Source organism: Thunnus albacares, chromosome 7, assembly GCF_914725855.1.
Source record: "Thunnus albacares chromosome 7, fThuAlb1.1, whole genome shotgun sequence".
In the NCBI taxonomy this organism is placed as follows: Eukaryota; Metazoa; Chordata; class Actinopteri; order Scombriformes; family Scombridae; genus Thunnus; species Thunnus albacares.
Window position 1 is genome coordinate 21,258,330 of NC_058112.1, and position 27,033 is coordinate 21,285,362.

Here is a 27,033-nt window from a genome sequence, read left to right on the forward strand (position 1 = left end):
TGATATCCTCACACCACACTCACTTACTCTGAAACAAGAATATTTGGTATCACAATAATAATATTCTGTCAGGGTGGAGCTTACATCTTGATATCTTTTTTTCTGTGATATTATCATTATAGTAGTATATTTAAGCACTGAAGCAGCCAATCAGAGGAGATTGTGTAATTCCTCCTCTTGGTTTTCAGCACTGTGGACAGCATCGGGAAGAGGCGGGGTCAGATGAAATACATCTGCTTTCTGATTGGTCGATTCAGGCCAGCAACAAATCCCGTTTTTTCGTTTTTTTCCCCTTCCTCCTGGGCCCTGCTTGGTCCTCCTCCCTCCTACCCGGGCGGGTAAAACCATCGGAATGACCGGCCTATGCGCGTAAAGAAAAGACCTTACGTCACGTGACCGCCTCTTACTCCCTAACCCCATCATTTGAGGAATAGCGCTGCATATTTGTGTGTCACCAGCCTTCAGATCTGGCTGTCACCCATGTGTTTCTAATGCAGATTAATCCATATGATGCAATTTAAACGGACGCAGGGATTCTAGCGACACACTCGTCACTAAACGGAAGGTAAGGCGTTTTTAAATCACCGCATTTTCATTCATTATACTCCAGATACGGGGAGGTGAGGAGGTGGAGGGGGGAGGGGGATTAATATGTTAAAATAAACCGGATTCTGGCTTCAGTAAAAAAACATTGAAGCCTGTTTTTCGGTTTTTGTGGTGAAGAGTTTGGGCTTGACCTACTCGGCGGCGTCTGGACGAAGAAGCGCCGATGCTCAGGCTGAAGGACGCTTCTCCATCGCCTGTGTGATCACGATGCACTGTGTCCTACTGCAGCATCACTGCCATCCGCCGAAGGATATGCACATATAAGACAGTGTTAGCATCATAATACATATCAAATCAACCAGGATCCGTCTATTGTGCATGCAGAGATTGCTTTATTTTGTGGTAGAAAGATGTCCTTCATCCTCCACATCCACCATAATTGAATCGTGGTTTACAAACATAGCCATATAATGTGGAAGGCGGTTGATTATAGCCTATTGGATGGATAAGGAGCTAAACACACAGCTCTACTGTATATAGTCCAATCTGTAAACTCTGTAGGCCTGTAACACGCCTTTTTTATGCGCCCATAGGGTATGAATACGTTTTAGGCCACACTGTTTCCCACCGCGCGCATTACACAGCTGTTATGTGTGGTTAAGAAAACATGTTTACCTCACCCGATACAATGAACGATGCTCCATTATGGGTGGATGTACTGGAAAGGACTGGGAACCACCTCTAATAAAATCCTATGGGGGTGGAAAGTCTTATTCCAATGGAGTGATCTACAGGAAGGCCTATGGAGGATTGTGGCCTGTTGCCTGCAAGGAGAGCAGTGTGAGTGAGTGATTTTGCACTTATTTGAAACAGCTTCTCTTCTTTGCAGTTTGGTTTTCAAGGCAGCTGAGGTTGAAGTCTGTGTGTGCCTGTTTGCAAGTGGAGGAAAATCACTGAACGCTCATCATGGCAGGTAAGCTTTCAGCTTGGCTAAGGAAACACCTTCTTTCCAGGCAAATATGTGTCTGATTTTTATCTTCGTTACACGAATCTCTGTTGAACTAGTTGAAAAATGTTTTAATGGTTCTAATCACTTATCAGACCATGCTCCTGTCTTATTAGTGATGTCCATTTCAAATAACAATTCAAAGAGTTACAGCTGGAAATGCAATAGATCTATATTATCTGACACAGATTTTTGTTCCATGGCCCAAAGGGAACTACAGATGTTCATCCAGGAGAGTGATAATGAATATATAGATCCCTCAAACCTATGGGAAACAACTAAAGCTTTTTTAAGTAGCATAATTATATCATACTGTTTAACTAAAAAGCTTTCAGCTGGCCAAGAAAACACCCTTCTTCCAGGCAAATATATGTCTACTAAAGCAAAATCAACCCATTTATAAAGCACTGCTAAATGCCAAAGCCTAATCCCTTTTTTTTTTTTTGCAGCTGTCTTGATTTCTTTATGAATTTGGTGTGTGGGCAGCTGCGTTGAACTGTGTCTTTGTATCCCTAGAAAACAACTTCCCTCCCCTGCCTCGATTCATCCCCCTCAAGCCATGTTTTTACCAAGACTTCAATGAGATCCCAGACCAGCGTCGCACCATGTGCAAGAGGCTGTACTACTTATGGATCTGTGAGTGCAGTGTCCCGCGGTTTAAGTTTGTGCGTTGGTGAGGGTAAAGTAAATGCTACATGTACAAGTTTTAAGCATTTTATGTTGCTTGCATGACTTCTTTTGTTTTGTCATGCTCTGTCACTGTTTTACCCAAAACATCAAAGACACTCCAGTATAGCTGTGAGACCAGATCGACCGGTTTCACTGTCTGGCACGAAGACAGATGAATATTTTTTCCATTTTCGTGTGCAGTTTTATGTATAGATTGAAATATCTCTGTGTTTTGAGCGGAAAAATGTTCTTAAATCTAAAACAGGTGCTCAGAGTTCAGAGTAATCATGATTATACTTTTCCTGGACTGTGGTTTTGTGACATATTGTAATATTCACCTGAGCACGGTATCTTTTTCACCACATAGGTTCTGCCATTTGAAAACAAGCATGTAAGTTTGGTGAAAAAGTAGATTAGTTTACACATAGTGTTTGGTATAGAATAGAAACCATGTGCTGTTGTAAATAAATTGTAGGTTCAGTCTATGTTACATTATTGTAGATTTAATATATATAGAATTGGAAGTTTTGGTGTTGAGTAGTTGTTGAGATTCATAGCGATTCAGTCTAGTTGCGTTAAGGATAACATCGCCACAGAGGCGTTTCGTGTTCAGTCTTGAAAATTTTTTTGTCATGTTTGCTCTCTGTCTGTGATGTCGACAGTGAATAGTGCCACGCTGGCTGTAAATCTGATTGGCTGTCTGGCGTGGATGTGCGGTGGTGGCGGAGCGACCAACTTCGGCATGGCCATCCTGTGGCTCATCCTCTTCACCCCCTGCTCCTATGTGTGCTGGTTCAGGCCCATCTACAAGGCCTTCAAGTAAGCAGGTTCCCCCCTCTGTCTGTATAAAACATGTGTACCTGCTGTTCTGCTGAATCGGATCATTTCTGACGTTGATTTTTCTCTCTCCTCAGGACTGACAGCTCTTTCAATTTTATGGCTTTCTTCTTCGTATTCATGGCCCAGGTCGTGATCAGTATTATCCAGACAGTTGGCATTCCTGGATGGGGAGTGTGGTAAGAGATTTTAATTGATTATTAAATCTTAGGCAGATATCTAACTTATTTAGCATGAAGTGCAAATACAGATGGGTGACAAATTAAAAGAAAAACAACATAAAGTGCCTTAGTAAGATCTCGGGTGACTGGAGCAGCTGTTGCTGATCCTTTGCATAGTGATGATGGTGGTGGAGAGCACTGTCTAAAGGCTGGATTATACTAGAATTGAACTAGTTCGTATGACGTGTTGTTCAACCACGTGTGGAAAAAAATGTATTTAGCTGGTTCGAATGGCCACAATCAAGGCAGAGTGAAAAGTGAGGGTGTGGGATGAAATGTTGTTTAAATATGGGAATAACTGTGCACATTTTCAGACAGTCTCTCCTGGAAGGCGTTCGTAGTGTTGCATTCATCTGTAAACATGAAAAGTGACATAAATAGTTGTGTAAAGAATGAAAGCTTGAGCTCCTTTCTCATCTCTGCACAGCTGGCCAATCATGGCGTGAAACAGGAGTGAGTGGCAGATTTGTGGTTTCAGAAAGTTACAGAAATTGTTGGACACAACACCCCAAATCTCCTTGAGATGTTGGGTTGAGATCTAGTGACTGTGAAAGCATCTGCATTTGTTATGTTTCTCCCCTCATTTAGTTAATTTTTTCTTTAAATTGTCAGTATATTTAATATAAATATTAAGTCACATCAGTGTATTGCACCAAACCCAGAATGTAGATAAAACTTTTAAATATCAGAGAGAAAGTCATGAATATAAAGAAGAGTTATCAGAAACCAGACTTTTACCTTTTTAAAGCTCTCAAAAAGTGTCTCATATTACCTTAAACAATGCTGGGAGAATGAAGCTACAGGAAAATGACCAATAATGCATCATGTATTTATGCATTGTGTGCAATTATGTTAAATCCTCTGTTGTTCCCATCAGTGGCTGGCTGGCTACCATCACTTTCTTCAGCACCAACGTTGGCTCAGCTGTGGTCATGCTGATTCCCACCATCATGTTTACTGCAGTGGCTGTGCTCTCTTTCATCGCTCTCACAAAGGTGACTTATCCATCTCTACTTGTTTGTTTAAGCTTCTTTTCTTGGCAGGAATGAGCATTTTGTAGTTTTCATTTGGTTAAAAAAAAGACTCTTTAAAGCCAAATTTAAATTTGATTTCTCCTCAATTTTTCTGTAGGGAAATATAAACTATAATGTTACTGCAGATATTGTGCATGATTTTCTAATTTTCAAAAGAGGATAAAACTGTTTTGGACACATTTGTAAAAACAGCATCTGGGATTCAAACCTCTGTGTAGGCGTTTCCCATAGCAGCAGCATAGCATAGCAGCATTTGACTGATATTTTTGGACTTGTGTTGTGTCGAAGACTGTTTTCCTGTTTCCCTGTATCTTAACCTGAACCCAACCATCTTTAACCCCAACCAGTTGTCTTCTGAGATGCTTAACCTGACCCCAACCTTATCATACACCCAGTATATTATTTACCCATATTCCTAAGTGATTTAAGATGTCTACTTTATAACATTCAACACTTGGAAGGTCCTTTTGTGCTGTTAAGTCTCAACTCCATTTGGAAAGTGCCCTCAGCATTCCCCGACACGAGATGCAGTAACTAATGTATGGAGTCACGGATTAAGTATGGAGTGCTGAAATCACAGATGGGACTAAGCAACTGCTGACAACACCAGATCTCGAGCTGCCATTTTTAGTGCCTGTCTGCACAGATATTGCACCAATTAAATGACTGTTCAGACATCATCAGTAATACCAAGAATTCATGGCGCGTGTAGAGCACTAATGTGGGGGGCGCTATCACAGCAGAGAAATAAGTCGTCATAACAAACACCAAGGATACATATATACTGATTTCCTTGCAAAACTACATTTTAATTTCAGTCTGACTTCAAAACATTTTTTCTTGAAACGCACTCAGTAACAGAACTCTTACAAACTGTCTTCCGCAGGTTCATAACTTCTACCGTGGCAGTGGTGGCAGTCTGGGTAAGGCCCAGGAGGAGTGGGCCACCGGGGCGTGGAAGAACCCGCATGTCCAGCAGGCAGCTCAGCAGGCGGCTATGGGAGCCGCCCAGGGAGCCATGCAGCAGAACCAGAACCAGTACTCAGCAGCTCCCACCTACAACTACGACGACCCGATGTAGGACAGAGGAGGGGCCCAGGCTGTCAAGTGGGAGAGATAAAAAGGGATCAATTAAGAACACAATTCAGAATTAGGTGCCCTTCATTATAACGCTGTACAAGCTGAAATCAAAAAGAACAATGTAGAGAAAAGTCATGTTTTCGGTGGAAATGTACTTTTATTGAATTTTGGCACATATGGAAGTTAATGATTTTAGTCAGTTCACATTTAAATCAACAGCAAGTTATAAAAAAGCTGTTTTTTATCTCTTATGCTGCTGAAATTTAGCTCATCAATGTGTTTGTGTTACTTTTTAACGGAGACACATAATATAGCTAAAACTAGTCCCCTGAGCTTCATCAGTTTATTCAGGTTGGTTCATCTGTGGTCAACACAGAGTGACTTCTCTGCCTGAGTCACACGTTTAAAACATCAACACTGACCTATAATGTGTTTTTTAAGGTACTGTAATGACTATGAGTGTTTTTCTTTCATTACTTTCATTTGCCTTGAAGCTACAAAGTCACCAAACACTAAAATAAATAGCCCCTCAGTTGATATAATGACTGCTTTCTCATCAGGTGACAGATTATAAGTGCAAAATGTTTAAGACAACTTATAGGATGATTTCCTATTAAAGGAATAGTTCAACATTTTGGAAAATATTGACTCTTGCAAAAAGTTAGATGAGAAGATCGATACCACTCTGGTTGTATCAATTTTCTCATCTAACTCTCTGCAAGAAAGCAAATAATGATTAATAATAATGGATTATTTCTTGAATAATTTCAACAATTGAATCAACATTTCAAAAGATGAAAAAAAGAGAGAAAAACTTGATGGGAAGATATTAAAAAAGTATTGAATAATTTGTCTCCAACATGATTAAAATCAGATGTAATTTGCTTGAAGCAATATCCACTAAATTTATCAGGCAGAATTTCGGAGAGTTTGACTTCCAGAAAAAGACCTTTTACAGGTCATGTTCTGGTGATTTTTTGGCACTGATGAGAAGCATCAGTGAAACTTTTCAGTTTTAATTCAGCATTTTTTTTTTTTTACATTCTCAGGAAAGGTGTGATAGCTAGTTTTAAACTTCAAACCTGTAAAGTGTCAACATGTCAGGCTTTTGTCTCCTTTATCGCTGTTATTCAACCCTTCAGGGTGTTTTGGTTTTGTCATTACACACTGGTCATGTGTTGAGTAGGCTGACTTCAGTTAAACACATTACTATTACGTGTCAAAGTGAAGCACATGCAGTATTTAGGATTGCAGTTCATTGGATAAAACATTCCAAATCAACGTTGTACAGGTTAAAAGTGATTGGACGTAGAAAAATATAAATAATCATTTGTTGTTGGTGATCATACCATTGTATGAAGTGATGGATGTTTTCCCCCTTTGGCAAATTCTCCCTTTAACCCATAAATACATGTAAATGCTTAAATGACTACTTGTTTCTGAAGCTCTGGATTTCAGGCCTTAGTGTGTCATTTCGTGGCTGTTGGTGTTATTCCATGAGTAGGTGTAATATGATATTTATATAAAGAAAACTGAATATAAATTCAATCCAATCATTTCTTGATGAAGTGAAACTGAAAGAGAGAATATATGTGTGTCGCCCTCGTGAGGACTGCCCGATGTGTTCAGTCAGAGACTGTGTCATATTGTTGTCAGTGAGAAAAGGTTGTTTAACCTTTCGTGTCACATGACTTCACAAGTCTTCTTTGAAAACGTCTTCAAGATTCAGTAGATGGTTAATACAGTAACACAGTATTAGACTTGAAACAAATGTAAAGATAACGTATCTGAATGCTCGTTATTTGAAAACCTGTGAGTCGTCTTGTCTGATTGTGATGATGTGGTATTCAATAGGGTGTTTGTTGTTTTATTTTTCTGTTGTATTTTTTGTGTATTTCGGATGACGTGTGGGTGAGTTTGAAGCACATGTTCGTTGTGTCTTTCCATGGCTGTGGGTAACAGATTTTGAAGTTTTTTGGGTTTTTTTTTATTTTAACTTTTTGAAAATTTTAAGGAATGTTTGCACTTGGTTACCTGTTGGTGGAGCCCAATGCAAACCAAATTCACAGTGAATCACAGCGGAGCAATACTAACATATAAATCTATTAAACAGTTGAACTAAAGTGGGGTCCTGTTGTGCAGGCTTCAAATAATGATATAAACTGTTATGCTCTCAAGTTGGACATCACTACTATTATTTTACAATTGCATAACATTTTCACCAGCAGATGCACATACAGTGAAGTATGACCCTGGAAAGCGGACTATTCACATGCTCATCTGATGGTTGAGCTGATCAGTTCTATTTAAAGTGTAAAGTTATGCACAAAGATGAACAAAGAAGCTACTTTTCTCTGTAAGTTATCACCGTCTTTGGTGAACTTTTGGATCCGTCCAAACGTTTTTGCCATTTGTACATACAGTACAGTTAGTGTGATTATAGAAATTACAACTGTATATTTATCGTGTAGCAGGAACTGCAGCCCATTGGACAGCTGATACTCTGCATTTCACATCGCTGTATCAAAGCTTCTGAGAGCCATTTCACATTACTGACCCAACCTCCCCGTGTTGCCACATGTACTGTATGTTGTTTGATATGTATTATCATGTACTATATCATAAGTAGATATAAATATATAGTTACTTGAGGTGAGGTAAATATTTGCCATGGATAAACACATTCAATAGGAACATGCTCTAATTAGGTGGATGAAATGTTTGAGGAGGCTGTGTCTCCATAAGGGGCGTAAATGAGGAATACTTTTTTTTTTGTCTATTACTTTTGTATTATTTGGTCTTACCCTAATAGATATTAAACAGTTCTTGTTGCATCCTGTTTTGTTATTTGATGAGTTCACACAGGTCTTCTACACACACGCTAGAATATCTCATGTGTTGCTGTCCATTGAACACTATGAATCTACATATATGTCACAGAAGAGGTGATAAAATTCAAGCTTTTTCAAGATGAACGTATTGCATATTGTAGTAAAACCCCTTTCTTGTATCATTCCAGCCAGACTCTTATTGTATTGAGTTACTTTATTTTACACAAAGTGGGGATGAACAGGCCAAAAATGAAGTGCCGATCTTTGCTTCAGAAGACATAAGACTAATGTGGCTGGATGCTCGTTACTGTCGTCTAGTCTCTGAATGGAACCAGCTGATATTAAAACAGATTTGAGAGACAGTATGGATACCAATAAGCTTCCCAGAATACTGGATAAAAGTCAGCTTTTTGTTCTTGTGATTGTGGAGTTGACTTTATACAATTTCGACCATATTCTTTTTATTTTCAAGGGCCTCTATGCCATTCCCCCCCCCCCCCCCCCCCCCCTTCATCACTGAATATACATCTTATAGATTGTTGGATAAAATGAAGTTGCAACTAGTGCCTCATCAACAAGTCTCATACCAAGACAGTATATGGACTCCATAATTTCCACTGTAGCTCTGAAAATGTTCAGTAAATTTCCTGGAAAGAAATGATGTAATTTGTACTAATTATGATGAAAACAGACACAATGTGCAATTTGTACACTTCCAATAGTAATAGTCTGTGTTTGTGCACAGCAGGTCAGCTCAACATGCAAAAATGTGGAATTTGTGGACATGCAAGTATACACTTCAGCACAGATGGAGAACATTTCCAGTATATCTATCGATCTATATCTGTTGTTTAAATTGAGGAATATCCAGAAAAAAAAACAGTGAAACAGCAATAATCTTAAAATTCTTTATTCATAAACTTGATGCAAGTTTACAAATTACTGTACATGGTCAAAATTTCTTCAAATGGAAAATGAAAAATAAAATAAAACCAAAGCAAGCCAACAGCGCCAGACGTGGTCATCTGTTCGTTGGTGCCAGAAAATGAATTGACAGTTGAGATAGATTAATCTTTTCAACACACAGTCCAGTTAGAGAAGCGTGCAAGTCTATTCACCACGGCATGACTATCAAACTTGAATCGCCTCGTAATATCCCCTCTGACCGGAGTTTTGGCATTCGGAAGGAGGCAATCATACAAGTGGATAAAGGCTCTGCAGCAGGGGGAGGCTGAACTTAAACCCTTAAAAAAAAAAAAAAAAAAAAAAAAAAAAAGGATGCACAAGTTTATGGTCCAACTTTTCAGACAACACAGCCCCTTCAGAGGTGGGGACACTTCTTGTTAATGATACCTGATAACTTCTGCCCCCTCAGATATATCAGACGTGTAACAACAGGATATGGAGCAGTGTGCTGAGAAGTAATTTTTTTTTTCCTGATTTGAAAATATTTAGCTCACTTTATTGTACAATTGACCTCTCCAGGCAAATTACTGCCAGCTGTGCAAAGATTTTAATCAGGAATATTTAAAGAGTAGTACACATACTACAGTGGGTATAGATGATGCATGCTACTGTAATCCTGTTAAAACGTGATCCTTCTGTAAATGTCCTCCCTCTTGCTTCGCTTTAATTCAAAGTAACGTGACCCATAACAACGTAAAAGCAAATTCCATTTTTTGTTTTTGACATCAGATCAGTGGGTGAGTAAGCCTAAATGTCAGAGGTACGGAGCATTAATGAATCCCCCCCACCCTCCAAAATAATCAGACTCCCCTCCTTAAGTATTGTTTGTTACCTGAGTTGCCATTCAAACATACTTTTGCAGACAGTGTTAACAAATAAACTGCAAAAGAGCCGACAGATTGATAGATACAGTGTGTCTCCTGTAGCACGGGGGGGAGGGAACAGCAGTAGTGAGGATGTATTGTGTGGTCACGTTAAAAACTTAGTTTCATCTACAGTAGATATTCTGAGTTTCAGGTCAGTTCTTATTAAACTACAAATGATCTTTCTTGTTGCACACCGAAAGCGACACCGAAACACGTCCATGGTGGGAAGGGAAGCCCTGCAAATAAAGTCTGAGGGGATAAATCCAGCTGAAAGTAACATCATGTAACAGGTTCAAATCTAAACTGAGAAAGGGCAAACCACTACGATCGATGTATGTCAGGACGATATGACATTTAAAAAAAAAAATTGTTGCAAAAATGTGCAGAAATGATGAAAAATCACACATCCTAACACCCTTCATCTCTTTACTCTGTGAAGCTCATTCCAGCACGGTTCTGCTTAACAAAGTGACTGTAATCAAATCCAATTATCTTAACCACAGCGAAGCCTAATTTCAGCATCAAACTAGCCATCAACCTCTACAGCTGTACTCAAAAGAAAGATTAATAGCTAAACTGAGGGACAAAGAGCTTTTCAGCTTTAACATTAAGTCTGTTGGAACTTCCTAAACAGACGCCATGACGTTCATCTTATCGTCTTCTTGTCAGAATGTTTCATGCCCTCTTTAAAAATGTGCAGATTCTGAGACATTTCTGTTTTAATATTGACCACGGGGTGGATTTGTTCACCAACAACGGTTGATCTTAGTTGCAGCATTTTGTTTCTGCTTGGCCCAATATGCTTTACACATTTTAAAATGTAATAACTAAAAAGATGCGGAGTGGTGGGTCGATTCAATTTAAAGATAAGCTTCCAAAATATGAAAAATTGTTTCATTTATTGTTGTGGATGCTCAAAGAATAAAAACAATAGCCAAAGAATATTTCTAAAACAATACTTGCATTCGTGTACCAGTTAATTTCCAAAAGAAAAAGAATTGCAGTCAATAAAAACAGGTGCGGTGAGGTGCCACTTCAAGAGCTTCTGTATCAATCTTCTTTTAAAATTCCCATTTAAAGAGGGGTAACTGACTGTTTGTGAAGCCCACTTTGTCAAAGCAGCTAAAGAAAAAAAAGCATTTCCCCACATTTAAAGGGAGAAAAGTTTTTTTTTTAAAGACAAATGAGCATATTTAGAAAACAGGGCTAGTGATACCCTCACATCTTCCTCCTCACTAAAACACTGAGGGGAGAAGCAAAGTGACACCAGAACAAAGTCTTTTTCCCGAAGCGGGGCGAAGGAATACTTGTCAGATGAGCCAACGAGATGGTTTCCGCGAGAAAGATGATATATTCCCAGTAAGTCAGAGGGGGGGAAATATTCCAAAGAAAACAAGATACTTTGACCCAAAGACATGTTCCCAGTGCATAGTGGTGGTGGCTCCTTATCCGTCCTCTTTTGGTGGTGTGTACCAGCCTGTAAGAACAGAAAGAAAAACCCCTTTGCCAATGGATTCGTACTACTGTGTGTTTACTGAGCCCCAATCATTCAGAAGTATTTACTTACCGTTCTTTTCATGAATCTGCACAAGGGATTTGTATGACTGTTGTGCTCTGGCAAGATTGTACTGGTTCTAAGAGACAAAGAATATTCTGTTAGATGCATAGAGATATATAAATATACAGTGTGAAATATATAAACAATTACTATGGCAATGAAAGAAACCACTTTGGTCCAGACTAAAATATCACACCAACTGACATTCATGGTTTCTGACTTTAATGAGCGAAATAGCCTCACAACTATTGGATGGATTTCTGTGAAATGTGCTGCAGATTTTCAAGGTTGCAGACCTTCTAACCCCTTATTCTACCTCCAGGTCCTCCAGGTCAGCTGACTTTGGGCTCCTGGCTGTCCCGCGATCTAAACTTAAACTCAGGGGTGGCTGCACCTTTGCAGTTGCAGCCCCTAGATGGTGGAACAGCATTCCCTTCCCTATCAGATCTGCCCCCTCCATCGACTCTTAAGTCCAGGCTCAATTCTTACTTTTATTCACTAGCATTTGAATCCTCCTGATGCAGCTGATTTCTGGCTTGTGCCCATGTGTTGCCCATTCGTGCCTACGAGCTGTGTGCCTTGTTGTTTATGTCAGTGTTTCTTGTATTTGTGATTTTAGCTACCTGCTCTGGTCTGTACAGTGCTTTGGTCGACATGAGCTGTTTTTAAAAAGGGCTTTATAAATGAATTTGACTTGAAGATCTTCAGAGGATAAAATCTTCTGACTGTGATGATCCTCTGACTGGCCAATCTAGTGCTACCATTTGGTCAAAATTCATACTTTGGTTTCTGAACAGGTGCAAAATTAATGACTTTACAACACTACTCTGTGGTACTTTGAAAACATTAGCATGCTAACAGGCGAATGTAAGATAGTAAATATGGTAAACATTATACCTGTGAGCATTTAGCTCAAAGCAGCACTGTGTCTAAATACAGCCTCACAGAGCTGCTAACATGGCTGTAGATTATTCCTGTTCTACTGAATCACAACATGGCTGCTACAAGATTAGGACTGTAACAATTCATGATGACATTAGTTACCTTATTGGCTCCAAACTGCACCCTGGCTTTTCCTTTCACCAGGGTTGCATTTATCTGCATAATGACAGATTCTATGGAATAGGCACTGCTCCAGCCCTGAAACCACACACACAAAACATATATTGTGTTGTTTAAATTAAGGAAATTTAAGTCTAAGATTAAGTCTAAGACGTATCAAACTCATTTACACACCTGTTTTGTGAGAAGTTCCATGCACAAGGCCCCTCCTCCAAGAACATAACTGAAATAAGAAATAATACACAGTATTAGGAATGTCTATTAAATATTCAAAAGTAGGCAAATGCACATTTGATCAAGAAAGCGTTCACTTGACTTTTTGCAGATTTGTTGTGCTTTAAATTGATTTCACAGAGTCTAGATATGCCTTGTTGGAGAGAAATGTTTTTGATTTTTGCAAGAAGGCAATTTGAATTTAAACTGCTGTAAATTAAACTTTTGGATGTACCAAGAAATTCATGTTGTAATTTTGAAGTGAATTTGCTTAAGCCTATCATCAGGACCCTTTAAAGAATCTGCATGATTTAGGATGCATGATGAAATTGTATCACAGTATTAATGCATTGCATTAATTACCAAGGAGTCTTTAAAATCCTAATTATGCTGCTTGTATGGGTGATGCTTTTATTTGCATTCAGTTCAGAGGCAATAATTTGCAGCCAGCAATAAGCAAACTACATGTCCTCCATTACGCAGTAATAACATGGCATAATAAAGTCAACCCTGCCTCTAGAAGCACACAGCGATTACATTATCATACATTTGTATCATTTCAATTTAAATCCACAATGGGACAAATAAATATTGTCAGTAAATCTCTCCCAACAAAATCCATCTCAAAAGTTTGTGCACAACAAATGTGGACCAAGTTCCATCAAGTGAATACTTTCTTTAGAGGATTTCATATGTAAACTGAGCAGAGGGAAATCACAACACACTCACCCTCCGGAGAGCACAGGTGAGACAACCCGTACAAAAGGTGGGTCAAAAGGAAAATTATCCTGTCATATGAAGAAAAGAAAAGTCATGAGAAAATCCTTTACCCAAAAGAACATTTGACATTTTTTTTTTTTTTTTTTTATAAATCACAGAACTCACTTTATAAGAGAAATTGAGCAGAATGTAGTCCACTCCTTCCTTTTCTTTTAAGACCTGCAAGTCACTATGTAATGGACTATCTGGGTCTACCCTGTAATGAAGAACGACAGGGTCAAATCTAAACAAACACACACGATATTTGGCAAGTTGGAAAATATTAAAAGCAACTGAAAGTAACAACTTACGTCCTTAACTTGACATGCCATTCATAAAGGCTGTCACTGACTAGTTCGACTGAATAAATACCTGTGAAATTAGTGACAGAAACACAAACACGCTTTACTTAGAAATGTCAAAAGAATAAAAGCCACCACAATAGAGAGATGTGTCCCTGTAGTCACCTGTCTTGTAACTCTGTGATCTGTAGATCTCCCTGAGTTCCTTCATTAGGCGGTCTGAAGCTTGCACGGAGCCAGAGACTGCTCCCTGAAACAGACAGAAGATCACAAAGATGCATTACACACACACATGTTAGGACACCTGGACAAATGAGAAGTATATTGAGTGGAGAGGCGGGTGGAGCTACATGAAGGAAACCAGAGATCGTGAGGCCAAAGATAATGTTACATGACCAGCCATTTGAGCATTACTAACACTTAAAAGGACAATAAACTGTAACAAAACAAGCGTCTGGTTTGCTTTTCTAGTGCATCCACAGTTTGGGCGCTTGTATTGTGTACAGCGACTATCCCCACAGGGATCCACGTGGACCCTGGTGGACATGGGCGGATGCCAAAATGTATATCACTCAGACCAACCATGAATTGGCCTCAAGTAGCGTAGTGGAAATGACTTTACTAGGTGTGTCACTGAAAGGACAAAGAGTGGTTTTTTTCAACTTGCTTCATGTTGTATTCATGCTGAAATATCTCTACTGCATCAGAAATCTGACCAATCACAGTAGTACCTCACCCTAGGCACAGTGTAACCCCTTAACCTGCTACGCCAATGCAGTAGTCTCATTGAAAAGAGTGGGAAGTCTGCCATTTTTCACACAGTGCTATTGTCGGTCTGTATGTAGCTGAACTGACAGAAAAAAAAAGTGACTTGGCTGAAGGAATAAAATGGAAGGATTTGTATCTGGTGGCCATGATATAATCCTGTAGCAATGAAAAATCACCCAGGAGACTCCGTATTTTGAGGTTGCTGCCAAAAGTTAACGTTCAAATTAGAATTTACAGGGACAAGCAGCTCCTTCACTTCTCCACTCTATTACAGTCACCAATGCTCAATAGAGGAAAAACACAAACTGAGTGAACACTTACATTCAAGTGATCCTGTCTCTGGTTTTTACGAATCTTCTCCAAGATGGCCAGATTTTCTTTCTCTATTCCGTCATCTTCTGACTTTTTTCCTTCTGCTGGCTCCTCTTCTTTCATGTCGTAATGGTCCAGGTCTTGGTCCAGGTCGATGTCCTGCTGCCACAGTGTATTAATCATGTTCAGATACAGGATGTAATACAAATTGAACCATTAGGACATAAATAATATATATCTCCGGAAGTAGAAGAAATATACATAGGCACCTCTCCCATTTCTTCCTCCTCCTCCTCTTCAGACGTCACCTCATCTGATGGTCCGTGCTGTAGTGCGGTGAAATATTGTGAGTTAAAAAACTGAGTTTTGGAATAAAAGACATTGAATTTTCTCACGCTGGTAGCGCCTACCTTTCGCTCTTGGGTAATCGGGCCAGCAGGTAGAGGCTGGTCGAGCATTTCTACATCTGGATGTTGAGGCAGGTTGTAAAGCCGACAGAGGTCACAAATGAGGCGCTTCAACTGCTGAAGAAGCTGTCGGCAAAATTGACAGATTTAAACGTCAAAAAGGAAAACCAAACTGCCGTTAAACAATTCAACCAAGCTTCCACAGTCATAGCACTGAACCTGTGTGACATAAGCCAACTTACCAATGTGCTGCCTTTTCTCACATCCTCTAAGCGCTCCAACACTTCAGCCAGACTAGGATCATCAGAGTCAACAAACCATATCGGAGGCGTTGAAGGATAGGATTCCTGCAACAGAGGCCACAATAGGACATGGAAATTTAGCCTTTAGTCCTGCTTGTGTGTTGATGGCTTTATAGACTACAGAGAACACTGCTTCTTTTAAGAAAACAAAAACATGACTGATGTTGCCCACAGACATTTTATCTACATAAAAAACATATTAAAGTCTGTTCCAAAGCTAAAAAAATGATCTTAAAACCAAACGTCTCAGCCCACGCAGCCACCCACTGAACAAAATGATTTGTCTACCGTCAGCTGCAGAGCTGCACGAATATCTCCGGTACCGATGCTGGCAAGTAGCTGAGCGCTGTGTTGAACTTTCAATTAGGCCTTAATACAGTTGTTAAATCATGTGTGAACTTCAGTTTACATGACTGAAGATGCGAGAGACAACTTTGAATTATAAAAAGCTGGCTCTTAGCATAGAGGGGTAAAAAAAAAAAAAAAAAAAAAAACTACAGCCAAACTGTTGTGTAGTTCAGCAAAAAAGCTCAGATGGTAAAATCGTGTTTGGTACTACTATTTAATGTATTGGTGATCATTTTTCAGCAGTCCAATTTCCAGAAAGGAAGATACATTTTATATAGCAATAGTCATTAGGTATGAAGTTACAATAGATAGATTAGGATGAGAATCAACTTGTGGACCTTGATGCCATCACACAACTCAAGATGGTTGTGTGATGGCATCGTTGGTCATATAATGGTTTAAAAATACAAAATATAGCTCGATATTAATTCAACTTGGGTTTAATCACCCTGAATGACAGACTTAACTGACGACATTCATTTTGTTTGGTTTTTAAGCATTTTTATGTTATGAAGCACCAGATACATCAGAGCTGTCACAATAACGACCTGGATGTTTATTTTAACACTATTTAGTTGGAAAATGCTTATTATGCTAACTCTGATATTATATAAATCCATGTCATAAACCATGACAGCTGTCTTTCAACATTTTGAGTCTCTTCATAATTTTTTGTGAAGTAGATGCTCAGTGGATCAAGTATCATCACTGATATAGATAGACCAAGGAACTGTTTCTGAATGCTGCTCATTGCATTTCTGTTTCTCCCAGTTAGAACAAGTGAACACACCTGATTCAGCTAATCAGATGTAGGTAAAGGAGGGAGAAATTGAAAATATTCACCGCTTGGCGTAACCAGCAGCAGGATTGACTGACGAAGGGGAGGGACCACCTTTAACTTCTCGTTTTCTAGTAGAAAGATTGTGATGCTGAATGTACCCTGGTTTTTTCGAGATTCAGCTGACTCAGATGGGTTGCAGACTGACTCAGCTTGAGTTTCAACATGACACAGCTATCAAAACATTTTAACGAGCCTGTCTGTGCCCCCAAAAAATGAGCCTAAGTGAAACTGTGCGGATGTTTCTGCTTAGAGAAGAGGATGTGGTCAGGATACCAGGCAGATGAGTGACATGACATGAGTGAGCCTCTGTTGTTAATGACAACACCTACATTTTGTGTAAATTAAAGCAGTGGTTCTCAAAGTGGGGTCTAGGGATCCCCAGGGGTCGTGGAGAGGGCTCCAGTGGGTCTCCAGCAAAAAGGGGAATCATTTTCTTCCACTATATTTCCATCCATAAGTAACATAATGACAGAATATGTGACTATTTTGATCATGGGTTTCATACACTATCTGTAATAAATCATCTAAAAGCAAAAATCTTATCAGATGGGGGTCCATGGTCTAATTTGTGTCACTTGAGGGGGAACCACTGGATTAAAGGATGGGTTCACAATTTTTCCAAGTCTTTCTTAAAACAATAGTCAGATTCACAAATGAACATTGAAACTGACTTTTCTTGCCGTAATCATCCTTCATCTTCATACTGACCATTAGAAGATCCCTTCATAATGAACTTACAATGTAAGTGACGGTGGCCAAAATCCACAAGCCTCCTCATGTACAAAATGTATCTAAAAGTTTATCTGAAGCTGATATGAAGCTTCAGCCGTCCAAATTAGTGAGATCAAGTAATTATCTTTCAACATTACAGTCTTTTAAGCGCCAAAAGTCTTCTTTTTGTTACTATACTTCCACTGTAGCTCAGCAGGGAAACACAAAGAGGGAATTGGATGCTAAAAAGACTGTAAATGTGGCAGATATCCACTTGATATGACTAACTCAGACTGCTGAAGCCTCATACAAGCTTCAAATAAACTTTTAAATGCATTTTGGCACACAATGACTGTGTAGACACACTATGGATTTTGGCCTCCATCATTTACATTGAAAGCACATTTGAAGGGGATCTTTTAATGTCCAGTATAAACAGGAGGAATGATTACAGCGAGGAAAACCTCTTTCAGTGTTCATATGGGCACCTGACTGTTCTTTTAAGACTTGGAAAAATTGTGAACCCGTCCTTTAATATTATGTGCTTTACTCAAGATTCAACATTATTTACATGACAAGCAGTCGGTGTTGCAATGCATTAAAATAACGTTACCAGGCCCGTCTAAGGTAATCTACGTTAACAAAACATGTAGACACCTTCGCTCACATTATTGCTTGAAAAAAACAACTCCGTCATATCTACATCATATCTCTCTGCATGTTTTGGTGCCCTGATAAAGAACCACTAACGTCACCGGCCAGTAAGTTCGCAACAGGGATCAGTCTATTTACTGAAAAGCCAAAAAAACAACATTCCGTTAAACCGCCTCTGTGTAACGTTTAAGATGTGTACGGGACAGAGTCGGTTCAGACAAACATGTTCTCCGCGATATGGTTTTAAAAAAAAACTGTAATGTAGTAAAAGTTCCACTATGCCATGGCTAAATAACGTTAAGATTAAACCAGACACGGTTCCGTAGTTAGAAAGTTAGCCGCCGTAAGCTTACGCTAAAGTACCGCAAACAGTAACGCAGTTATTTTGGCTAACAAGACAAGCTAGCGTTAACGTTACTTTCAGTTGGGAGGCTAGCAAAAGCTACCGCAGCGTCGTTACTAATAGACGTTTTATTGTACACTTTCTGAAAGTGAATTTAACACTTGTGCGGTGTTGTTTTATTAAATCCACGGGGCTGATTAAATCTTGATGGCCAAACACTAAAAGGAAAATGAAAACGATCACTTTATTCGTAGTTAATTTGTAAACACGGAACCCTCCGCGGAATGATTGGGTTTCAGTCGATAGTCAGTGGCTTGGGTTAGCTTGTGCGCAGAGCTGGCCTGGACTCACCGTGATGTTGCAGTGAATGATCAGCAGCTTCTCTCCTGTTACATTGAACTGGCAACTGAGTTCGTCGGGTTTCCAGTCTATTATTCTGAATCGTTCGTGGTTTGGGTCAAAAATTGACTCCAAAAACTTCAATTCGGCCTTCAGCCCCGAAACCGACATCTTCAACTCATCTCAAAGCAGCAGGCCGCTGGCAGAGGGGAAGTCGGGGCGGAATGCGACCGCGCAGTGGAGTCGAGTCTACGGATCATCTCGCATGTTAGCGTGAGAACAACAACAAAGGGCTGGAGGGTTGCAAGGCAAGTTTATTTATACAGCACATTTCATCAACAAGGCAACTCAAAGTGCTTCACATTAAACATTCAAAGCATTAAGACAAAATGCAAAAGAAATCCATTATTAAAGGATAATTAAATACAATTAAAATAGCTATTAAAGAACTAAGAGAAAATAAAAGAATAAGCTAAAATAGAATAAGACATAAAATACGAGGATAAAAGTCACGGTGCAGTGCAAGAAATGAATCAAACGCTTCAAATTTGATTTATTAAAAGGTAGAAAACAGAAAAACAAAAACAAAAAAGTCTTCAGCTTTGATTTAAAAGAACTGAGAGTTGCAGCTGTAGTGTTAACATACAACTGTAAACATACAACTTGTTTTATTCCTTTCTTCTTATTTGTATTATCGAGTAATTAGTTTTACAAGGCTTGTTTTATTTTGCACTAATCTCATTGTAGTGAACCTGTAAAACAAAATGAAAACATTCATGTTTATGTATATTTTATCTAAGAAGGGACAATGCACTTTAATTAACATGAGCACCTGGGTCCAGCATGTAAATGTGCCAGATTTAGCCATAAAGTCTCATTTTCATCTGCAGTCCCTGGCAGGTTGATGGCATATAAAAAACATTAAAAGAAAACATACAAGAGCACATAAGCACAACAATGACATGACCACTACTTCAGATTATGACAGCCAGCTTGATTGTCCAGTAGATTTTAAGACAGAGTTGAGAGATGTGATGTTCATTAGTTCTGAATAGCGTTCCAGGTATGTGCTGATTGATAGGAAAAGGCTGACTGCTCAAAGGTATTTTTTCTATGTGGTATTTTACAATCCCCTCTGGTAGATGAGTTTTGATTTTGTTTAATGAATTCATGGAGCAGAGGGGGGGCAGACCATGAAAAAATTTTATTCACTAGTAAAATATCTGCAAATTTGATCATGTTTTTCCAGTTTAAGAAATCATATTTAGCTGAAATTTTACAAAGATGGTATGAAATTGACTTTTGCTTTCAAAGCCTGTTTATAAAGTGTTTCTACTGATTGTAATGTAGTCCTACCTGTCCGTTTCCAGTGGGTAAGATAGATCTTTTTAGATATACATATATATATATAGAGAGAGAGAGAAATTTTAATATTGAATATCTGCCAAGCAACTCCAACCCAATATTGTTTTTATTTCTCCACCTTTGTATTACAGATTAGATTAAGTAAAGTAAAATGTGGAAAGCAATTTAAATCAGAGCAGCAGAATAGCTCTACTTTAAGAAAATATAACCCTCATCTCATATTTCTGTGATGGCTTTCTATAATATTTTTATAGTGTCTGTAGTATTTTGTATAAATACAACAGCACACTATACAAAAAACTATCAATGTATCTATCTGTCTATCTATCTATTGTGGATCTCCAACATTTTTGTAGATGAAGTGCTGTAAATTTACTTTACACTAAATTGGAAAAAAAGTAAAAAATTATATATTGGCTTTATGCAAAATTAGGTATTTTAGATAAGTATTTGCATGCTTGCATAATGTAGCAATGTGAAAATGATTATATTTATTAATTAATAAACAACATTTACAATGGTGTCTTTTTCTCTCATCTGTGTCTCATGTTTATTTGGTCGTTTGTGTATGTGAAGGCAAAGTTTCTATGTATATTAGCATGATTTGCCATTCAATTTTATGTAAAGATTTGGCCATTGCAATGTGCTTTTTATGGCTTTTTGCTAACAGTTTTAGGAAAACTGCTTTTGTTTTAATACATTGATGCAGCAGTTGTGAAAAATTATGCACTGTTTAAGAATACATCCAACTTTTTATGCACTGACTTGACACTAGATGGCACAACAGATAAACCTGTTCTGCTTCCAGCTAAACATTGACTATTGTAGCCACCCACACATTTTACAAAAGTACCCTTATCTACAGCAGCACACACACCTATTACAACAGAGCATGTGTTTCACTGAACCCAGAACGCAGAGTACTTTACATGTAACTACATGTCAGCCAGTCATGACTTTGTAGAAAGTCAGGTTAGGAGGTGCATTCACCACTCTTTCTTTCCAACGGCACACAAATCATGCCATCTTATTGCATAACTAATACTGTTGCTGAACTGGCACTTTGAAGTTGGATTACCTTTCCTGTGTAAGTGGACTTGGGTAAGTGTTAATATTACTCAAAACCTACAAATAAAAAAAACTTTGTGAGACATGTTATGCACATAAAAACAGCCATGAAATATGTTGAACGTTTTCTGTGCAAATCTTAATTTCTGAATTGTTTAGATGTAATACTTACTATCATGTCTTGTAAGTGTGAAGTATAACAGAAGATAATGCTTTTTAACAGTCATTGCAATCAACTTGTGCTTAAAACACAGTTTCATTAGTTGTTGTCTAGAGTTTGTCCTGTATTTAAAGACTTGCCAATAAATTTGGGAGTGATAGAGGTTTCTGATCTGTTTTAAATTTTGCTTTTTGTGCTTTTTGTGTGACTTTCAAGTTTACATTTGGATCATGGATTGTACCTAGTTAATATAAGATTTACACTCCACAAAAAACACTATGTGCAAACTAGACAGACAGAACTCTTATTAACTTGTTTTTGTACATTTTCAGGGTCTCTCACTGACATCAATATGAAGGTGCCTCATTTGTCTCTGGTCACCTTTACTCTACTGTTGATTCAACTATCTGGCTATGCATCTGGGGGCAAAATCCTGGTGTTCCCACTGGATGGGAGTCATTGGGTAAACATGAAAGTACTCATAGAGGAGCTGCATGACAAAGGCCATGAGATCACTGTGGTTCGGGCGTCTGATAGCTGGTACATCAGTGAAAAGTCTCCCTTCTACACCTCTGTCAACCTTCCCAACCCTAGTGGATTTAAGGAAAACCTTTCAACCTTTTTGTCTCCACAGCTGGAAATGCGGCTTCAGAGTAAGCCTTCATCTTTTTGGTCTCACATCTGGACTCAGATTCAGAGGGAGCGGATGGTTTTCGAACAGGTCTCTCAGTTCCACAAGACAATGAGTGAGATGATTGTTCAGATGTTTGAAGATGAAAACCTGATGCGTTCCTTCCACAATGCCAAATATGATGTGGTTTTGACTGACCCCAGCATTGGCGGAGGGACAATGCTGGCACGTCAGCTTCAAGTTCCTCTTGTTTTCAATGTCAGATGGACCATTCAAGGTGAAGCTCATTTCCTTATTGCCCCCTCACCTCTGGCATACATTCCTTTTACTGCAACAGAGTTGACAGATAAGATGACTTTCTCTCAAAGAATCAAGAATGTTTTGAGCTATATGCTTGGGATGTACACACTATCATCTATCACAGAACCTCATTACAAACCAGTAGTTTTGAAGTACTTTGGTCCTGGTGTGGATTACTCAACGTTTTTCCTGGATGCTGACATATGGCTTATGAGAAATGATTTTATCTTTGAATTTCCACGACCTACAATGCCAAATATAGTCTACATGGGTGGATTTCAGTGCAAGCCCCCTAAGCCGCTCCCTGCCGATTTGGAGGAGTTTGTCCAGAGTTCTGGAGATCATGGGATCATTATGATGACATTAGGAACTTTAGTCGGGAAGCTTCCTGAAGACATTGCAGAGGAGATTGCTGCAGCTTTTGCTCAAATGCCTCAGAAGGTTGTATGGAGGTATATGGGACAAAGGCCAGCCAACCTGGGCAATAATACATTACTGGTCAAATGGCTACCACAGAACGACCTCTTAGGACATCCCAAAACTAGAGTGTTTGTGACCCATGGAGGTACTAATGGAGTTCAGGAGGCTATTTACCACGGAGTTCCAATAGTTGGACTTCCCTTATTCTTTGATCAGCCTGATAATCTCTCCAGAATCAGAGCAAAAGGAGCAGCTGTGAACGTGGATATCGCCGTGCTTGATAGACACATCTTTGAGGACGCGCTGATGACAGTTCTTTACAATTCCTCTTACAGTGAAAACATGCAGGCGCTCTCAAGGCTGCACAGAGATCAGCCAATGAAACCACTGGACCAGGCTGTGTTTTGGATAGAATATGTTATAAGACATAAAGGGGCACGTCATCTGCAGTCACAGTCCAACAAAATGTCCTGGTTTGTTTACAACTCTGCTGATGTCATTGCAGCTTTGTTGACAATTGTTTTGCTTGTGACATTCACCTGCATTTCAATTGTAAGGTTATTGTGGAGAATGATTTTTGTTGGGAAAAAAGTTAAACATGAATAAAATGTCAGTTCTGTGTTGTTGTTTTTTTGAGTGCATAAGATATGAAAAATAAACTTTGTCTCTTGACAAGATTAACCCCAAACATGCTTATAACCCGAAAACAGTATCCATGAAGAGTGAATATTTCAGTGACAAATGTATTCAAGTGCAATCAGTATACTTATATTCATTATAATCCTATTTAGTGTAAAAGACTCAGAGATGAGTCTTATGAGATGAGACTGTTGTAGCCTGGAATAACTGCCATGTCAGCAAGTGTGATTGATTTCACCTTTATATGTATTGCCATCTAACTAAAACACACATAGTACTGCCTGGAGATATATAATATTTAAGACCATGACAGACATATAACAGAGCTATGAGCAGGTTTATAGAGTGAGAGGATGAAAAAAAAGTTAGGTTCATACTTTACAACTTGCTGAAAAAAAAAACAATGCAGCACAAAATGAAACTTTCTGGTTTTTACTTAAAATTATATAGGAAACAATATCGAATAAAAACAGTTTACCACACTAAACATAACAATTACAAGTGTCAAAAGTCTTGCTTTCATTGGGAATTAGATCAGAAAATAATTCTTGCCTGTTACACATATGCCTGTTTGAAGATTAATGCTAGTGTATCTGTGAGGCTTTACAGTGGTGTTATGAGTTAAAAGCTATCATCAGCATGCTAAGATGCTCACAATGACATGTGGATGTTAAGTGAGTAATTAAGTAAAATGTAATAGAGATACAGAAGAAACCTGTATCCTGTATAAAACCTGTGTGAACGGGTCAGTAGTTCCTGAAGAGTAAATGGTTGTGTTGTGTTTGTTGGTTTACACCACTTAAGATAGGTTTGTTCAGCTGTTACAAATGTGTCTGCAAGGGCAAGCAAATTCCACCTCTAACATCTCCACAACAGCAAGGATGAAGGCAAAAACCACATTTGACACAACAGGGTTGTTTCCAAGCTCATCCCTGAGTGTTGTGATCAGATGTATCTCTGCTCCCATCAAGAATTCTAGACAAAAAGAAAAAAGTCCACATTTATGGATGATTCAGAAATTTATTTCATGGATCTGCTTTGATTTTTCATTTGTTTTTTTGTTCATAGGTTCATTTAGCATTTTTGCACTTAGGCCATTTTAAACCCTGAGAGGTTGCAGAGGAAGGAAGATAAAGTCGAGGGAGAGATAGAGAAGATATATTAAGGTTTGATTCATGGCTTTCAAGGCACGTTTGATGGAACAGTTCTCCACTTTGATGGGGTTTAAGTGAAATAAGCGCTATAGTAAAAGAACATTTGGATTTTTGGGGAATAGGTAAAATAAATCTGTTTTGCATGTGTCAGTTTTCACAACGTTTGCAGTGGGTGGCAGCAGAAAGCTCTTATAGTGTTTTAAAGGAAGTACTGAAAAAATACAAGCTTCAGCATGGCTTGTAGCTCATCTCACTTTTTGTTTCAATTTTCTGAATTTTGGGGATGTCAAAGGAAAAAGATTATTTTGATATCTAAAAATGAAATTGTTAATTCAAAAAGTGCATAAAATAGTGAATGTAATTTGTCTTAACACTGAGTAGATAATTGGCACATTTTTAAATACGACATTTAAAAAACATATATTTTAATTCATTAAGACTTTCATTTATTAAATATGTCAGTAAATTTGTTGTAAAATAATTTTAAAATATAATAATTTGAAGATTTTCAAACGTATACACTAAATTAGTTATAACTGTCTCCCAGTTTGTAATTGTGCATTCAGAATAAACATAAAAGTAAGATGTACCAACCTTTAAGTTCAAACAGAAAAATATTCTTCTTGAGGACTGATTACTTAAAGTGAAACTCTTTCAACTGCTCAGTGTTATAAGATGTTTTTTCCCCTTCAGCTTCTTTCTTCTGTATTGTGGTTTTGATCTGTGCTCATTTGTTCTTTTGTCACTTGTCCTCAATATAGCCCACTTTTAATTAGATCTTGGTCAAGCAAAACCTAGACCTGACAAGATCTACGTGCATATAGATGTCTAGACTAAAAGGTCTCATGTGTTTTAAGAGTGAAAGTTAATTAGACATTTTCATCTTGCACTGTTACAAAAATGAATATGGCATGTCTGACATGTCCTGTTTATGGATTATGCTATATGAGAGCTAATATCTACTGTATATCTAGAGGATTCATCTTTGATTGTTGTGCAGATATTACCCTGAACATGTACAATAAAAGATGTGACACTCAAGTCTGTTGGTCTTTGGCTGTTATCAGGTAAGTAAACCAGTTTACTGAGCCAAAATGCAATCACCATTTTTACTACAAATGTTGTAAAATACTGATATTTTCCATTTAATTCCAACCTCTGAAGAATAAGAACGAAGATACTTTACAATGAACAATTATTTATAATTCCTCTCAGAAAGAAAACATGCAGAGGCTCTTAAGGCTGCACAGAAATCAGCTGATGAAACCATTGGAACAGGCAGTGCTTTAGACAGACTATGACATAAACATAAAGGAGCCCATCATCTGCTCCTAACAGTAATGTCCTGGTTTGTTTACCTGTTTGCTGATGACATCACAACTTTGGTAAATAGTATTGCTTAGAGCATTTAATGTTATGATATATTTTTATTGGGAGAAAAATAACATCATTTGAAGAGTGAAATGTAGGTTTTGTGTGTGAAAATCAAGTAATACATCAATGCTACAATTCTGTATGCAATTGTTAAAATTGACAACATTCAGCACACATTCATCTGATTAGTTGTTACAACCACAATAAATTATACCAACAGGATTGTAATTTTAAAGATGTATTACAAATCAAACACACATTAAGCTGTCATCAAGCATCCTCTTCATCACATTCTTCATGTGGCAGTGAATAAACATACATTTGGATTGTGAAATATAATGTGATTTAAAACAATGTAATAAATGGTATTTGTATGGTGCATTTCAGTCTTGATTGACTGTGGAGGAAATGATTGCAGCAGTGGTCTAACAGCTGATAAAAAGCTGAATTCATCAGTTTCATTTTGTGTGTGCGTCTGAGATTGAGGAAGCTACAGCATGTACATGACAATGCTCAGTATGCATTAGCTGAACCACTCTAATGTATGTCATACTTAAAACTGTTTCACACCATTGTGGCTGTATTTCTTTCATAATATCTTTTCCATTATATTCTCATAAACACAAACGTTTCCAATCCTGTTATTTTAATGTTCCCAAATACTGAATACATGTAAACTGAAAATGGATGGTGGTTAACTTGGTTTGAGCCTTTCTGTTGTAAGTTCACAACATTAAGCATTACATTTACAGTTCTATGTTTATGGTAAATTTTGACAATGTTGTAAAAAAACATACCATGTAATCTAAAATACATGATGATATCTAGAAATGTTAAGAATATATATTCTTTTAATTCTTACTCACCAACAAAATATATAAAACACTAAACACTATATTTGTTTAACATTTCATACAATTAATGCAATTAGGATCAATAAAATTGAT

General features: G+C 38.1%; 3 protein-coding genes across 5 annotated transcripts; 2 read left to right on the forward strand and 1 right to left on the reverse strand.

Annotated features, from left to right (window-relative positions):
- Nucleotides 1–330: 330 nt before the first annotated feature.
- On the forward strand, nt 331–8,227 carry scamp5a (secretory carrier membrane protein 5a). Its single transcript, XM_044357177.1, has 7 exons — nt 331–565; nt 1,436–1,519; nt 2,069–2,188; nt 2,884–3,040; nt 3,136–3,237; nt 4,157–4,274; nt 5,200–8,227. Exons 2-7 carry the CDS (start codon nt 1,513–1,515, stop codon nt 5,392–5,394), a joined length of 699 nt encoding a protein of 232 aa, XP_044213112.1. The 5' UTR covers nt 331–565; nt 1,436–1,512; the 3' UTR covers nt 5,395–8,227.
- Nucleotides 8,228–9,118: 891 nt separating this feature from the next.
- LOC122985804 (ubiquitin-conjugating enzyme E2 Q2-like) lies at nt 9,119–19,270 on the reverse strand. Of its 2 annotated transcripts, none has more exons than XM_044356741.1 (13): nt 18,988–19,270; nt 15,680–15,784; nt 15,441–15,563; nt 15,300–15,356; nt 15,040–15,189; nt 14,116–14,200; nt 13,960–14,020; nt 13,775–13,865; nt 13,619–13,677; nt 12,851–12,899; nt 12,659–12,754; nt 11,624–11,690; nt 9,119–11,533 (listed from the first exon to the last, which is right to left on the reverse strand). In XM_044356741.1, the coding sequence occupies exons 1-13, from the start codon at nt 19,144–19,146 to the stop codon at nt 11,502–11,504; spliced, it is 1,134 nt and encodes a 377-aa protein (XP_044212676.1). In that variant the 5' UTR covers nt 19,147–19,270; the 3' UTR covers nt 9,119–11,501. The 2 variants fall into 2 exon arrangements, with proteins under 2 accessions (XP_044212676.1, XP_044212675.1); XM_044356740.1 differs by having other exon boundaries at nt 15,040–15,192.
- Nucleotides 19,271–19,447: 177 nt separating this feature from the next.
- LOC122986528 (UDP-glucuronosyltransferase 2C1-like) lies at nt 19,448–23,538 on the forward strand. 2 transcript variants are annotated; one of them, XM_044357850.1, is made up of 2 exons: nt 19,448–21,441; nt 21,901–23,538. In XM_044357850.1, exon 2 carries the CDS (start codon nt 21,921–21,923, stop codon nt 23,523–23,525), a length of 1,605 nt encoding a protein of 534 aa, XP_044213785.1. In that variant the 5' UTR covers nt 19,448–21,441; nt 21,901–21,920; the 3' UTR covers nt 23,526–23,538. The 2 variants fall into 2 exon arrangements, with proteins under 2 accessions (XP_044213785.1, XP_044213786.1); XM_044357851.1 differs by lacking the exon at nt 19,448–21,441 and having other exon boundaries at nt 22,027–22,108; nt 22,203–23,538.
- The last annotated feature ends 3,495 nt before the right edge of the window (nt 23,539–27,033 follow it).

Bases quoted from the DNA above. Each gene is read 5' to 3' on its own strand.
- scamp5a (XM_044357177.1), top strand. The intron at 3,041-3,135 runs GTAAGCAGGTTC...CTCTCTCCTCAG, and splicing joins CCCATCTACAAGGCCTTCAA to GACTGACAGCTCTTTCAATT. The intron at 4,275-5,199 runs GTGACTTATCCA...TGTCTTCCGCAG, and splicing joins CTTTCATCGCTCTCACAAAG to GTTCATAACTTCTACCGTGG.
- LOC122985804 (XM_044356740.1), bottom strand. From the start codon at position 19,146: ATGTCGGTTTCGGGGCTGAAGGCCGAATTGAAGTTTTTGGAGTCAATT. The intron at 12,755-12,850 runs GTGTGTAAATGA...GTGTGGTTTCAG, and splicing joins TGGAACTTCTCACAAAACAG to GGCTGGAGCAGTGCCTATTC. The intron at 11,691-12,658 runs GTAACTAATGTC...TTTGTCTCTTAG, and splicing joins TGCAGTTTGGAGCCAATAAG to AACCAGTACAATCTTGCCAG.
- LOC122986528 (XM_044357850.1), top strand. From the start codon at position 21,921: ATGAAGGTGCCTCATTTGTCTCTGGTCACCTTTACTCTACTGTTGATT.